Source organism: Megascapheus bottae, chromosome 17 (assembly GCF_031878675.1).
Source record: "Megascapheus bottae isolate mThoBot1 chromosome 17, mThoBot2.hap1, whole genome shotgun sequence".
NCBI lineage: Eukaryota > Metazoa > Chordata > Mammalia > Rodentia > Geomyidae > Megascapheus > Megascapheus bottae.
In genome coordinates, this window is record NC_143525.1 from 51,378,176 (window position 1) to 51,391,863 (window position 13,688).

Genomic DNA, 13,688 nt, shown 5'->3' on the forward strand with positions numbered 1-13,688 from the left:
TCTATAACCCCAGCACTTGGGAGGCTGAGGCAGGAGGATCACAAGTTCAACGCCAGCTTGAACTACATCCCAAGACTTTGTGGCAATGAAATGGGAGCTGCTCTGTACAACACCTTCATAGTAACAATAAAATTATTGTTACAATTAAACAACAAAAACCTCACAATGTCCTGTAATGGTGACAGGGCAGAAAAAAATAGGCATTCTGTTGGTGGGACGTGAGCAAATGGGCAACCCAGGGCTGAGCCCAGAGTCTGAGCTCCCCACATGCCCGTGCCCTGAAGACGGGGTGCAGGGCGTGAATGTGCTGGCAACAGGGCGGGGGGTTGAATGTCCTTTGTGCTGCAGCTTCTCCTACAGTGAGTGCTTCATCGAACTTTCAAAGTGAAAAGGACCCGTGGTTCCTTTAGAGCTGGAAACGGCAAAGACAACCTTATAGAGCAAACTTAAGCAATAGTTGAAGTGCACACTAGAAATCGTTTTCTTTTTCTGAGATAAATCATGGTGGACAGTCTTGGCGACACTTGTGGAGAAGCCGCCAGCGGGCAGTGGAGCTGGCTGGACTGGACTGCAAGAACACTCTTCGCCTGAAGGGATTCATGCTTAGGATGAGGCTGGAAAGAAAGGCACCAAGGCGCGCATTGACCTTAGGCCAGCCAGCCTGCTGCCCCACTTGCAGGGCACTTCTGTGCAGTCAGCCTTCATGTAGAAACGCTGTGGGATGACCTCGTCTTCCTGTTGAGGCTGCCGTCACCACCACCAGTGCCTCTGAATCCCACGATTGCCTGCTGAGGGCATGCTTGGAGATGGAGGTGCTGTGTCGGCTTCTGAATGGCCTTTGTCTTGCAGCCCCGCTGAAGTCGCAGAGATCCTGCGCCTGGCCAGACTCAGTGAGCTGGAGGTCATCCCCTTGGTGCAGACGTTCGGACATATGGAGGTGAGAGGCCCAGCCAGAGCTTGCGTGACACCAAGTGGAGGGTCTGGTGTTGGAAGCCAGACCGTGGAGTTGGTTTCCTGCAGTTGGTTTTTGGGGTGCCTGTCACTGGTCCACAACCAACCCCTGCCCACAAGGTCCCATTCACAGGATATTTATTAATTTTCAACGGGAATATGTGCAGAAAACAAGTTGGAAATTTCTTTCAAGTTACTGATACAGGTAAGTGAGAATGATCTCAGCAGGGGAGACTTCCTTTTCAGGAAGGGAGGACTCACGTGTGTGTGTGTGTGTGTGTGTGTGTGTGTGTGTGTGTGTGTGTGTGTGTGTATCTGTCTGTCTGTCTGTCTGTCTGTCTGTCTGTCTGTGGAGGAGAAGCTCTGCTGAACACCAGCTCACTCTGCCTGTCCTTCTCTAACCCATGTCAGCTCTGTCACTGAGCCCAGAGAACTGGGAGACCAACATGGTACCAGAGAACTAGCTGCAGGGTTTGGGTACCAGCCAGGGCAGGGATAGGACCTGCTGCCAAGCGGGGCCCTGAGCTGTGCATGGCAGTCCACATCCTGGAGTCGCGAGCATGAGCTGAGCAGGTCACCCAGAACGGCCCTGGGGCACCGAGCAGAAGCGCTGTGTGTGGCCGGAGCCTGGAGCCTGGCCCCGGACCCAGCCAGTGGGCTTGGGCTCCAGCCTCCCCTCTCCCTCCCTCTCCCCGCAGTTTGTGCTGAAGCATGCAGCGTTTGCACACCTCCGTGAAGTGACCCGTTTCCCCAACACGCTGAACCCACACGAGGCTGAGTCCCTGGCGCTGGTGGGAGCCATGGCTGACCAGGTTCTGGAGCTGCACAGGGGGGCAAGGTGGTTCCACATTGGATGTGACGAGGTGGGTGCCCCCGGTCACGCCACCTCCTCTGCCGTGATTTCTTCTCTTTTGGTTTTGTTGTTCTTTTAGCTTGTTTTTTTTGGGGGGGGGTAGGGGGGTGTTGGGTCTTGAATGCGGGGCCTTGCACTGGCTAACTGGAGCTCAACCACTTGAATCCACATCCCCAGCCAGCCCTGCCTTTCGCTAGTATTTGGAGATGGAGTCTCCTGTTGGGTTGGGCTCAAAAATTCAGTTCTTCAGATCTCAGTCTCCTAAATACAAAACTGGAACCCAACTTGGTTCCTTTGAATAAAAAACTAATTCAAGTCCTAAAGACTAAAGGTAAGGCTTGCCAAGGAAATAACCCCATGTGAAGAGCTGTCGTGGCCAACGAAATCCTGGATTCCTTTCCTCGGTACCACATGCACAAGGAAAGCCAGAAGAGGTGCTGTGGCTCAAGTGGTAGAGTGTTAGCCCTGAGGAAGTCAAGAACAGTACTCAGGCCCTGAGTTCAAGCCCCAGGACTGGAAAAGAAAAATGAAAGAAGAGAGAGACAAAGAGTGTACAGCTAGGCACTGGCCACTGACTCCTGTAATCCTAACTATTCAGGAGGCTGAAATCTGAGGATCAGAGTTCAAAGCCAGCCTGGACAGGAAAGTCCATGAGACCCACCAGAAAGCTAGAAGTAGAGCTGTGGCTCCAAGTGGTAGAGTACCAGCCTTGAACAAAAAGTTCAGATACAGCACTCAGCACTCAGATCCTGAGTTCAAGCCCCAGGTCCAGCACACACACGAGTGTACTCACGTGCTTGTGCATGCACTTCAGCATGCTCAGAACTGTCACAATACTGGGAACAGTTACCCCTAGTTCATTACTCCAAAATGAGACCCTTTACCCAACCCTTCCCAGCCCCTGGAGCCTCCTGTTCTCTTGATGTACCTGGCCTGGACATGGCTTGTCAAGGGAGTCCCATGACACGTGGCCTTGTGTGCCTGGCTTCTTTCACCAGGATAGAGTATCCGGGCCAAGACCCTCCATGCTACAGCCAGTATCAGAACAGAATAGGGAGGGACATGGAGTTCTGCTTCCCGGTGATTTGAACACAGGGCTCCCAAGGAAGCCCAGCGAGTCACCCATCTGAAAGACACTAGCAAGACTGCACCTCCGGATCCCCACGCAAAGGGCCTCCTAGAGCAGAGCCCCCATTGACGGCCTCCTCAGGACCCAGCGCCCCCATTAACAGCCTCCTCAGGACCCAGCACCCCCACAGTGTGGTATGTGGCCCTGGTGGCCAGCCTGCCTGTTTGTCCGCAGGTCTACTACCTGGGCGAGGGGCAGGCCTCCAAGCAGTGGTTGCAGCAGAAGCAGAACAGCCATGCAAAGCTGTGTCTGTCCCACGTGGGAGCAGTGGCCAGCCATGTACGAGCACGACACCCCGGCACAAGAGTCCTGGTGTGGGATGACATGCTGCGGGACATGCCCCCGGACCAACTCACAGGTGGGCGGGGCTGGGGCGTGCCTGTTCAGACTTCCGGCTGGAAGAGGTCTTGGGAGTGAGTTTTGCCAGCGCAGGCTCAGTGTGTGCCTCAGTGAGAACACCAGATGGAAGCCATTCCTCTGGCCTCGGGAGAGGCCTGCAGGGGTGTGGACTGGGAGCAGACCCGGACGCCTAGGAGTGTGTCCTCTACCTCTGGCAGCCTCAGCCCACCCCCACTCCCACCCTTGTATCCTCCATGGCTTTCCCTGTCTCAGCATAAGCTGAGGGCTACTGTGTGGTTGAGGGAAGCTGTGGCCAGCTCCACCCAGCCCTCGGGCCAGGCTTGGGGATGAGGGGATGAGAGCGTCCCTGTTCCACGAGGCGGCAGGAGGCACTCCTAACACCGGTGCAGAGCACTGAGAGCAGCGCAGCAGGGTCGCAGGGGCTCTGTGTAGACTAATACGCTGAGCAAACGCCAGTTAGAAGTGCTCCCAGAGCCCGGTGGGTGGAAGCAGATGCTTCGGAGGAGATTCTAGAGCCTGGCCTCCTCCAAAGCATTGATCTTGAGTGGGCATGGCATTCATGGCCCCAGATAGCACCACGGGGGGCGGGGGGGGCTGCTCCCATTTTAATGCCAAAAGAGTGCACTGGGACCAGGCAGGAGGCCAAAGCAGAAGGGCTAGGCTCGAGGCACCCGCCTGGGCTACTTAGCAAAACCCTGTCTCAACAGTGAATTAGAGAGCCAGGCACTGGTGGGTCACACCTGTAATCCCAGCCACTCAGGAGCCAGCCTGGGCAAGCAAGTTCACAAGACTCTCATCCCCAATTAACGCCTAAAAACTGCAAGTGGAACTATGGCTCAAAGTGGTAGAGGGCTAGCCTTGAGCAAAAACTCTGAGACAGTACCCAGACCCTGAACCAACATTCAAACATAGACACACATACACACGCATGCATGCTAAAAATAAGAAGCAGGCACTGGTGGCTCATGCCTATAATCTTAGCTCCTGAAGAGGCTGGGATCTGAGGATCACGGTTCCAGCCCAGCCCAGGCAGGACTCTTGACCTCCAGTTAACCACCAGAAAGCCACAGTGGAGCGGTAGGTCAAGTGGTAGAACAGCAGCCTTGAAGTGAAAAGCTAAGGATGGTGTCCAGGCCTGAGTTCAAGTCCTAATGCCAGAGTGAAAAAAATAAATGAGGCCAAGGTGTCGCCTCGCATGCATGAAGCCCTGGGTTCGATTCCTTGGAACCACATACCCAGAAAAAGCTGGCAGTGGTTCTGTGGTTCAAGTGGCAGAGTGTTCAAGGACAGTGCCCAGGCTGTAAGTTCAAGCCCCAGGACTGGCAAAAAAAAAAAAAAAAAAGATAAGAGTCCAGGAGGCTAGGGAGCAGCGCAGCAGCACACGCAGTGCTGTCTCCTGTCTCCTGCTCACAGCCTCTCTCTGTCCCAGCCTCCGCGGTGCCGCAGCTGGTGGATCCTGTGCTCTGGGACTACGGGGCTGACCTGGATGTCCACGGCAAGGGTCAGTAGGGGTCGTCTGGATGTCCCTTCAAGGCTCATTGGCTGGTAGGCTGTCTCCTGGCCTGGGGCTGTGACGGCCCTGCAGACCTCATTGCGGGAAGCCGCTGCATGCCACGGCAGTCCCAAGACTTGCCAGCCCTCCGAAGGACGCGTGCTCTCCTCACAGTGCTGCAGTGGGCCATCTGTAAATGGCTGGGTCTGCTCAGCCAGGGCGGGGGAGGGAGACAGAGACTGCTCCAGTGGGTCAGAGCCAGTGTGTCCCACGATGGGCTGTGTCCTAGGAGACTCATCTGCTTGCTTTCCTGTGCAGTGCTCCTCATGGAAAAGTACCGGGAATGTGGCTTCCTGCGGCTGTGGGCAGCCAGCGCCTTCAAGGGGGCGACAGGGCCCAGCCAGGCCCTGCCGCCTGTCCAGCACCACCTCAGGAACCATGAGCAGTGGCTGCAGGTGGCCGGCAGCGGACCTGGGGGCCTGCTGCAGGGCATCATCCTGACCGGCTGGCAGAGGTGAGCTCCGGGAGGCTGCCCTGTCCAGCGCTGGTCCCGGGCCTTCCTAAGTCAGCCTCCTTGTGGCCCTCTGTGAAGAGAACACTGCTTTGTGTACTCGGGGTTCCCCCCCCGCCCCGCCCCGGGGCCCCCACGCGCCCAGGTGCTCCACCCTCGAGACTGTGTTGAGTACCTCGGCACAGGGCACTGGGCAGAATCAGACGCCACGGTGTGAGCAGTGGTGGGCCCTGCGGGCCCTGCACACCGAGCTCTCCCCACATGCAGGAGTGCGGGGATGTTGTGAGGGTGAGGTGGTGCTTGGGGCGGCCTGCCCCCCCCCCCAAACCCCAGCACGGGTTTGGAACTCGGCTTCACACTTTTGCTTGACTTGCTCATTTGTGGTACTCGAGTACTACTTGAGCCACACCTTTAGCCTGGCTCTTGGCTGGTTATTTTCGAATGGAGTCGTGTCCTTTTCTGTCCAGGTTGGCTTTGATCTGCAGTCTTCCAAATCTCAGCCTCCTGAGTGGCTACGATTAGGCATGAGCCACTGGCACACAGCTTCCATTTGCTCTTGGAGTTGGGGAAAGCGAGGCTTGGGCAGATACAGGCCCTCAGATCCCCCCACCCCGGCCTGTTCTTCATGAGGCCTTTGGGGATGCGTGGGGATGCAGACAGAGGCCAGGCTTAGTAAGGTACAGCAAAGGCTCAGAAAAGCGGTGCCAGGGTTGAGTCAGGAGACAGAAGCATGCCAGGGGAGGGATGATGAGGGTCCCACACCAGCTTGACCCGGAGGATGCCCAGGAGTAGGCCCAGGCCAGGCGGCACTGTCTGCCAGCACTGTCAGCATGAACCCCCAGCCTGGACGTGGGAGGGCAACCTACCCCCGGGGCGCCTGCCTGCGATCCCAAAACAGGGCAAGGACACCCAGTTCATCCAGCCTCCACGGGGCTAGGAACACAACATCCCTCTCTGGACACAGGTACGACCATTTCTCCGTGCTGTGTGAGCTGCTCCCCGTGGGGATCCCCTCCCTGGCTGCCTGCCTGCAGCTGCTTCTGCATGGTAGGTGTTCAGCTCTGCACTTCACGCCCCATCCTCCCCTGCTGGCTTCTGGCAGGGCCATCCCCGGTGCTCACCACTGCCTGACTCAAGCTCTTAGGAGAGCGCAGTCACCTGTGCTGCTCCTTAGGGTTGGTAAACCCAGATTCACAGACTTGGATGGGGTGCTGCATAGCTGCCCTTGAGGCACCGTCACCTGGGCTTTCTGCACCCAGACACCTGACAGAGCAGCCCCCCAACTCCTGCAGCCTGGCGCTGCGACTGCTCAACGCAAGTGTTGGTAAAATGAATTGTGCCCATCTGACCTGCAAGGCTGTACAGGCAGGCATTTACAGTGAAGTGCTGGCCCATGAAAGAGGATGCTGGAACATGGTTAGAAAAGTAGGGCCCAACACATGGCACAGGGAGTGGTGAGCAGAGGCTGTCAGCCTTCACGTACCGCGCACTCGGACGCCCCATCCTCCTCTGGGGAGGAGACCCTTACCTCCCAGCCCGTTAGAGGCACGACTGCAGTTCCCAGTCGCACCACGTGCTTCTGGTGGTGGTGAATGCTCCACTGCGAGTGAAGCCTGGCAGCAGCACCCGTGTGAGCCACAGACCTGCAGGATCACTGACAGGGCTGGTCCAGGGGAGCCACTGGCCCACTGCTTTCTTCTGTGACCTTCAGTGGGAGCCGTCCTGGGGCTCAATGCACCACACAGAGCTTGCTCATCCCCAAGGCCTTCTTGGGGTCAGGACCAGGTCTGGGCCTGGCTGGGGAGGCACACACTACTGTGACGGCTGCCATGGTACCCTGGGGCCTAGACTGTAGGGCAGGGTGAGGCCTGCTCCCCCTCCTCGCCAGGCTATTCTAGCTGCTCCCCTGTGGTTGGTTTCAGGGGGCTTCACAGAGGCCGCTAAGCGGTCGGTGGAGAGCTTCCTTGGGGTTTCCAACCTGGAGGTGACAGACACTATGAGGTAGGTGCCCCCAGTCCCGCCCCCTCCTCCCCAGGACCACGGGTCTTAACAAGGCTCTCTGGCAGTGAGGGTGCTGGCTCCTTCCCGGGCAGCGACATCCATGCCCTCGTCACCCAAGTCAGCCTGCACCTGCGCAGCTCTGTGGACGCGCTGCTGGAGAGGAACAGGTGGGTGGGGCCTTTGTACAACTTCCTCCAGGGCATTGGGCAGGGTCTGCCAGGAGCTCCTGGCCCACACGCACCTGTCTGGGTTTGCTGCAGGTATGTCACTGGCTGGTTCAGCCCCTACCATCGCAGACGAAAGCTCATCCACCCCGCCATGGTCCAGCACATACAGCCAGAGGCCCTCAGGTAACCACCCTACCCTACCCAACCCGTGTCCACCCCCGAGGCAGCCTGGCTCCTCAGATAGTGCTGAGGTAAGATGAGCTTTCCAGATGGTACAGTGGTTCATCTTAGAGGAGTCAGACCTACCACTGCTGACCAACATGGCCCTTCCTGCTGGCAGGTAGCTAGGGCACTCCTTGCCTGAGACAGGACACTGCCACATGCCGGAAAAGCCCAAGCAAGGTGTGTCTCTGGAGTCAGGCTACCTGGAGGGCCCCATTTGGCAGGGTTCATGTTGAGTGTGAGCCGTTGGCTTGTGAGCATGCGTGTGCAGGGCACGCCACCAGCCACTGAGGGTCCTGGGCGGGCAATCTAACAGCCACTGCTGTCCTCAGCCTCCTGGGCAGATGGCATACCCTCGTGCAGCAGCTGGAGGCAGCCCTGCAACTGGCCTTCTACCCGGACACCGTGGAGGAGTGGCTGGAGGAGAATGTGAACCCCAGCATGCAGCGGCTACAGAGCCTGCTGCAGGACCTCCGGGAGGCGGCTGTTCCCCCACCCCTGCCCCACAGCCCTGGCTGGGATCCAGCTCAGGACCCCTGAGGGACACCTGGCACGGGCTGTCATCCTGGGCAATCCTGGGCTGACGTGGGCTCCTGCCTCCTCGCCCAGCCATGCACAGACTCGTGAACTCTTTCTTCCTGCTGAGCTCCAGGCTGCTGAAGCCAGCTACCCCACGGAGCAGACAGGACCCATTCACAATCTGCATGTAGCGCTTTATCCAACCTACAATTAAAGGACAGCAGAAGCAGTGGTCCACTGACAGGCCTTCACCAGCACCTTGCCACGATGGGCTTCCTGCCTCCACAGCCCAGCCCCAGGCCTGGGGCAGTCGTCCAGGGACAGGTACCTCCTCTCTGGCACCCAAGGAAGGCCAGCCGCTGACAAGCCACTGAGTTACATACAATTTTAGGAAGGAAAGGAGTGGAGAAAGCTAAATGGCTGTTTAAAGACCCTTGTCACGTCCCCAAGCAGGCGGCCTCGCTGCCACAACAATCGTTGGTCTGACCCTCCTGCTTCTCCCACAGCCCTGAGTCTGGGGGGGGTCACTGCTTTCCAGTTGTTCCTGGCTACGCCTAAGTACAGAAGCTTCCCCAGGCCAGCCTGGGGCCTGCAGCTCTCAGGGGACCAGAGTTTACCCCAGGAGGCCAGAGCAGGTGTGGTCAGAGGAACAGGAACCTGCTTCCAGCAAGGGGGTGGCAAAGCTGGGCCTATCGTAAGATTCTACGATGGTGTGGCTTTGTGCATGGCGAACTCTGGGTCCCCAGCCTCCTGAGTGCTGGGATTACAGGGGTGCAGTGCATACCCTGCTTCCACGGATGTCCCCAGGGGTGCAAACAACCCCCAGCCCACAAGGACCCAAGAGGTGCCATCTCTCTCACGTGGGGGCACTGCTTTGTCCAGCCCCACCCAAGTAGCCAGGGCTGCCCACAGAGGCCCCCCACCCAGGAAGGGCGGGGCAGGGAACAGAGACATGGAAGATTTCTGGTGATAGCATTGGAACTGTGCTTCTCACAAATGCAGACGCCCTGTTCTGTCTGTAACCAAACCCTCAACACCTAAGCCTGGCCCTGGCCGTGGCCCTGAGCCGAGGAAGCTCGAGTGCCTCATCCCACGGTGGACCCTCGCTCTGTCCTGGATGCAGCTTGTGCGCCAGGGGTCCCAAGGGAGGTCCCCCAGGTGTATCCTGATCCCTGGGGGGGAGGGGGTCCAGCCTACAGTGCATCCTGGGTCCCGGGGGAGGCTCCCCAGGTGTATCCTGATCCCCGGGGAAGGGGAGGTCCAGCCTACGGTGCATCCTGGGTCCCGGGGGAGGTCCCCCAGGTGCATCCCGGGGCATGACATACTGGGCCCACCTGGGTGACGGAGGGGGTCCAGCCTAGACTTCCACTCCAAATCAAGGCAGCAGGCAGTATGAACAGGCAAGAGGCAGGCAGTCCACCTAGGGCAGCCTATGACTGGCCAGCTGGTGACACAGTCAGAAGCCACAGCGGATGGTCAGCTCTGGCCGCTGGGGCCATCAGCCTCACTGTCGCTGCTCTGAGACCGCTCTGAAGGGCTCTCCAGCCGGTGAAGCTCCAGGAAGCTGGTGATGAGCTTGGCGACGGCTTCTACATCGCTGGAGGCAGGCACCCGGAAGGTCACCTTGGTACGGGGTCAGCCCCACAGCTCCCAGCAGACTCACTGTCTCCTTACCACCCACCCACCCACGGCCACTCCCAGGGTCCCAAACCACCCAGGGCCCCTGGTTCCAGGGCCTGCCATTGACACCAGACACGGCTTCCCCCGTAGCTCCTCACACTCTGCACACATGGGATGGCTCCTGGGCCGCCCAAAGTCACCAAGTGGCCAGCTGTGCAGGTAAGCTAGCAGTGAGGGCCAGCAGGAGGGGTCAGCCAGCAAGTGGGGGTGGCCTGTCCCACCCTGCCCAGTGCAGACCCACTGGCTTTACCTGCGGTGGCCCAGAACTGCACTCTGGGTGAGGGGGTGGGAGAAGCCTGTGGCAATGCGAAGCACCACCATGTAGCCCTTTCCAAAGTATCGGACCTTCTCTTCCTCCACGTTCACGTCGCGAATGTCCTTCAGCAAAACCACCACTGGGGGATGGGGACAGGTCAGAGGCCACGCCCAGCTCCTACCCTGGTCCCGTCCTTCCACCTGCACTCCAGGGGGACAGGTCAGAGGCCATGCCCATTTCCATTGCTCCCTCCACCTGTACTCAGAGCAGCCCCTCTTAGGCCTCAGCTCTGCCTAACAGCTCCAGGGTGCAAGGTTTCTTCTGATCACCCGTCTGGCCCTTCCCTGTGGGGCCGAGCTAAACCAACGGGACAGCACTGGTGAGTCCCCAGAAGCAGGACAGGGCCATGTCAGAGCAGTTTCCTTGGGACTGCAGCTCAGCCTGCGGGGCACAACCCACCCCACCTCCCTGGACCCGGGAAGGGCTGAGAGGGTTCCCGTCCATCATCATCAAGCCAGCCCCTAGAGAACACAGCAGGTGCCAGCCTGGACCCCAGCGGCGCCTAGGCTTACACAGGCTGGCACTGTACCCCAACTTCCCACAGCACACCTTGGTCATGGCCTGCTCTGAGAAGGGTCAGTAGCTTTCTGTAGAGGCTGAACGTTTTCAAGATTACTTTCCCAGTGCTCTTGTTGAAGATGGCTTCCTAAAAAGCAAAACACACACATGGCGGGGGCCAATGGCAGATGTGGCCTCACCCCTCATCCACCCCCTCACACCAGACAGTTAACAGGGAACTCGGAGACTGGCCCCAAAGCACCCGCTCCTCCACAGAGCCCCCATCCATGCCTGAGCCCTTGGAGCCTGCTGAGTGTTATGACAGGCAAGGAGAAATTGGGGGGTGGGGGCAGGAGTGCTTCTCTTTGCATCAGAACAAGATGGGCCAGCAGTGAGACTGCTGAGGAAACAGGTAATGGTGGGAGAGCCCGTGGGTGAGGCAGCCCCCAGATCACTGGGGATAGCAGGGCAGGGGGCGGCCTGGGGGACATGCAGACTTGCCCCTCTGGAACAAGGAAGGACTTGGGTGAGAAGTTGTGAGGAGCTCCAGAGACAGGGAGGGCTTGTCAGCAGCACTTACCTCCCAGTCCTCTAAGTTCTGCACAGCTACGAACAGGCAGCCTGCGACGTAGAAGAGCTTCCAGCCCAGACTGTCTGCACACAGACACAGGATGTGAGCTGTGAGTATCGAGTCAAGGCAGCCAGTCCACGGGAGGCCTGTCCAGCCCAAGGAAAGCCTATCCTGCCCACAGGAAGCCTGTCCAGCCCAAGGGAAGCCTGTCCTGCCCACGGGAAGCCTGTCCAGCCCAAGGGAAGCCTGTCCTGCCCACGGGAGGTCTGTCTAGCACACTTTTGCCCAGGACAAGGAGGCCAGGAGCCTGGCTGATCCTAACTCCCGGCACTCAGCTGTGCCACTGGTCTTGCCTGGGACAGTCAGAACATACTCTGCAGGCTCTGCCCATGAGTCCACTGAGGGTGGAGCTGGGAAAGCATGGACAGGAAGACCCTCCCTGTGCAGGGCACCAGGTAAATGCTAGAGAGCCTTTATTCAAAACTATTTCATGACCCGGGGTGTGCCTCAGCCTTAAGATATGAGATGCAGGTTGGGGGCAGGTACGCTGGTGCAGGGGTGGGTGGGGTGAGTGCTCTAGTCCAGGGGTGAGGTGGGTACTCCAGTGTTGAGGGGTGGCCCTGCAAGGTGATGGGCCAGAGTAGCCATACCAAAGACCACACTGTAACTCCTCACAAACCACTGCTCTCCCTGGTCTCTAAGTACGACATGGGATGGTGTGCAGGGGGTTACCTCCACTGTAGTAGGCTGCCGCAAGGCCAGTGGATGAAATTCCTGTCGGGGAGAGACGAAGTGCTTTGCCGGGAGAACCAGCCAACCCCCTCCCCGCCCCACAGCAGGATGGTGTGCAGGCAGACGCCTGGCACAGCAAGAGAAACCAGCCAAGACGCTCATCCAAAGCAAGGTATGTGTCACCCACCCAACAATCTGGAGCTGACCAGAAACGCACACAGGTGTCTTCCGTGGGTGTGGCCAGGCAGGCACGTGCTACACAAAAAACTACAGCAGACCACAGTGCAACAGACAGGACATGGCCTGTGTGTCCCAGGCAGGCTGGACCGCAGAGCGGGGCTGCCGCAGGCTCGGCCAGCACCCGGCCTCCCGCGGCAGCGGGTCCAGTCTGGGCAAGCGCAGCTGCGCCAAGGGGGCAGGACCCTGTTTGGGGATGGGCACCAGAGGCTACACGGGCTGGCCGGAGGGCGCGAGACAGGGGGCGGAGAAACAGGAGCGCGTGGTCAGCCATCACGAGGGTCGGTGGAAAACAGCGACCTCGGAAAGCCACCTGCCTCGGGGCCAGGCGTGAAGCCTGGCGGTGGATGCGGGCCTGGCGTGCACGAAGCCCTGGGCGCCACACACACGGAAGAGCTGGAGGTGGCGCGGCGGCACCAAGGGCAGCGCCCTGCTCAGGCCCCAGGAGGGAGGGGGGCAGGCGGCGGCACTCCCCGCGGCGAGGATCCGGGGGAGGAACGCGAGCAAGCGAGTGTGCAAGCGAGTGTGCACGCCTTACCAACCAGGAGCGACCAGGACCGGATCCCCGGCGCCCTCTTCAGATGCAGGCGGGAGCTGGTGCGGGTCTCCACTCGCATGTACATCCCGGGGCTGGGGGGAGCGCACACCGCTGGGCCCCGCCGCCCCGGCCCCGGCCCCGCCGTCACCGCCGCCGCGCTCGGGGACACCACGGCCCGCAGGCCGGGCCCCCAGCCGCCCCCCGCCCCCGAGGACCAACCGCGCTGCCAGAATCCCGCGTACCTGCACGGCGGACGGAGGCGAAACCGCCAGGCAACTTCCGGGAATGGAGACGGTGCGGCGCGGACGCCCGGGGGGAAGGGTGGGGCGTTGGGACTTCCGGGATCCGGGCCCAGACCCCGTGGACTTCCGGAACTGCACAGACCGGGGCGGGGGCGGGGCCCGCTCGCTGGGCGGGGGCGGGGGCGGGGCCGGCTCGCGGGGCGGAGGCGGGGCCGGCTCGCGGGGCGGAGGCGGGGCCGGCTCGCGGGGCGGAGGCGGGGCCGGCTCGCTGGGCGGGGCCCGCTCGCGGGGCGGGGGCGGGGCCGGCTCGCGGGGCGGGGGCGGGGCCGGCTCGCTGGGCGGGGCCCGCTCGCGGGGCGGGGGCGGGGCCGGCTCGCGGGGCGGAGGCGGGGCCGGCTCGCTGGGCGGGGCCGGCTCGCGGGGCGGGGGCGGGGCCGGCTCGCTGGGCGGGGCCCGCTCGCGGGGCGGAGGCGGGGCCGGCTCGCGGGGCGGGGCTGGCCTCTGGACCTGGACCGGGAGCTGACCAGCTGCTCGCTCACGGTGGCTTGTGTCTGGCAGGTGCAGCGGCGGGTTGGACAGAACGTGACCTAGAGCAGGAAAATGCGCAGATCTTACCCTTAGTAGCTGCCGCGCCGGCTGTGGAAAATACCGCGTTCCTCAAGTTCCCAA

At 60.5% G+C, this 13,688-nt stretch overlaps 2 protein-coding genes across 5 annotated transcripts in view; one reads left to right on the top strand and one right to left on the bottom strand.

Moving 5' to 3' along the window:
• The window catches only part of Hexd (hexosaminidase D), a 14,962-nt gene extending 6,647 nt beyond the window's left edge, over positions 1-8,315 (top strand). For 3 of the 4 annotated variants that reach the window (XM_090351421.1, XM_090351424.1, XM_090351423.1), the window contains 10 exons: positions 850-937; positions 1,650-1,814; positions 3,108-3,291; positions 4,723-4,794; positions 5,104-5,299; positions 6,261-6,343; positions 7,219-7,297; positions 7,363-7,464; positions 7,558-7,647; positions 8,003-8,315. In XM_090351421.1, the coding sequence (XP_090207547.1) occupies positions 850-937; positions 1,650-1,814; positions 3,108-3,291; positions 4,723-4,794; positions 5,104-5,299; positions 6,261-6,343; positions 7,219-7,297; positions 7,363-7,464; positions 7,558-7,647; positions 8,003-8,270 (1,327 nt within the window). In that variant the 3' untranslated portion in view covers positions 8,271-8,315. The remainder of the gene's footprint in view (positions 1-849; positions 938-1,649; positions 1,815-3,107; positions 3,292-4,722; positions 4,795-5,103; positions 5,300-6,260; positions 6,344-7,218; positions 7,298-7,362; positions 7,465-7,557; positions 7,648-8,002) is intronic. The other variant, XM_090351422.1, reaches the window with a different exon arrangement.
• A 63-nt stretch (positions 8,316-8,378) lies between these two features.
• Positions 8,379-13,103, bottom strand: Cybc1 (cytochrome b-245 chaperone 1). Its single transcript, XM_090351427.1, has 7 exons — positions 13,020-13,103; positions 12,778-12,869; positions 12,003-12,044; positions 11,280-11,353; positions 10,751-10,847; positions 10,136-10,280; positions 8,379-9,802 (listed from the first exon to the last, which is right to left on the bottom strand). The coding sequence occupies exons 2-7, from the start codon at positions 12,860-12,862 to the stop codon at positions 9,682-9,684; spliced, it is 564 nt and encodes a 187-aa protein (XP_090207553.1). The 5' UTR covers positions 12,863-12,869; positions 13,020-13,103; the 3' UTR covers positions 8,379-9,681.
• Positions 13,104-13,688: the final 585 nt, after the last annotated feature.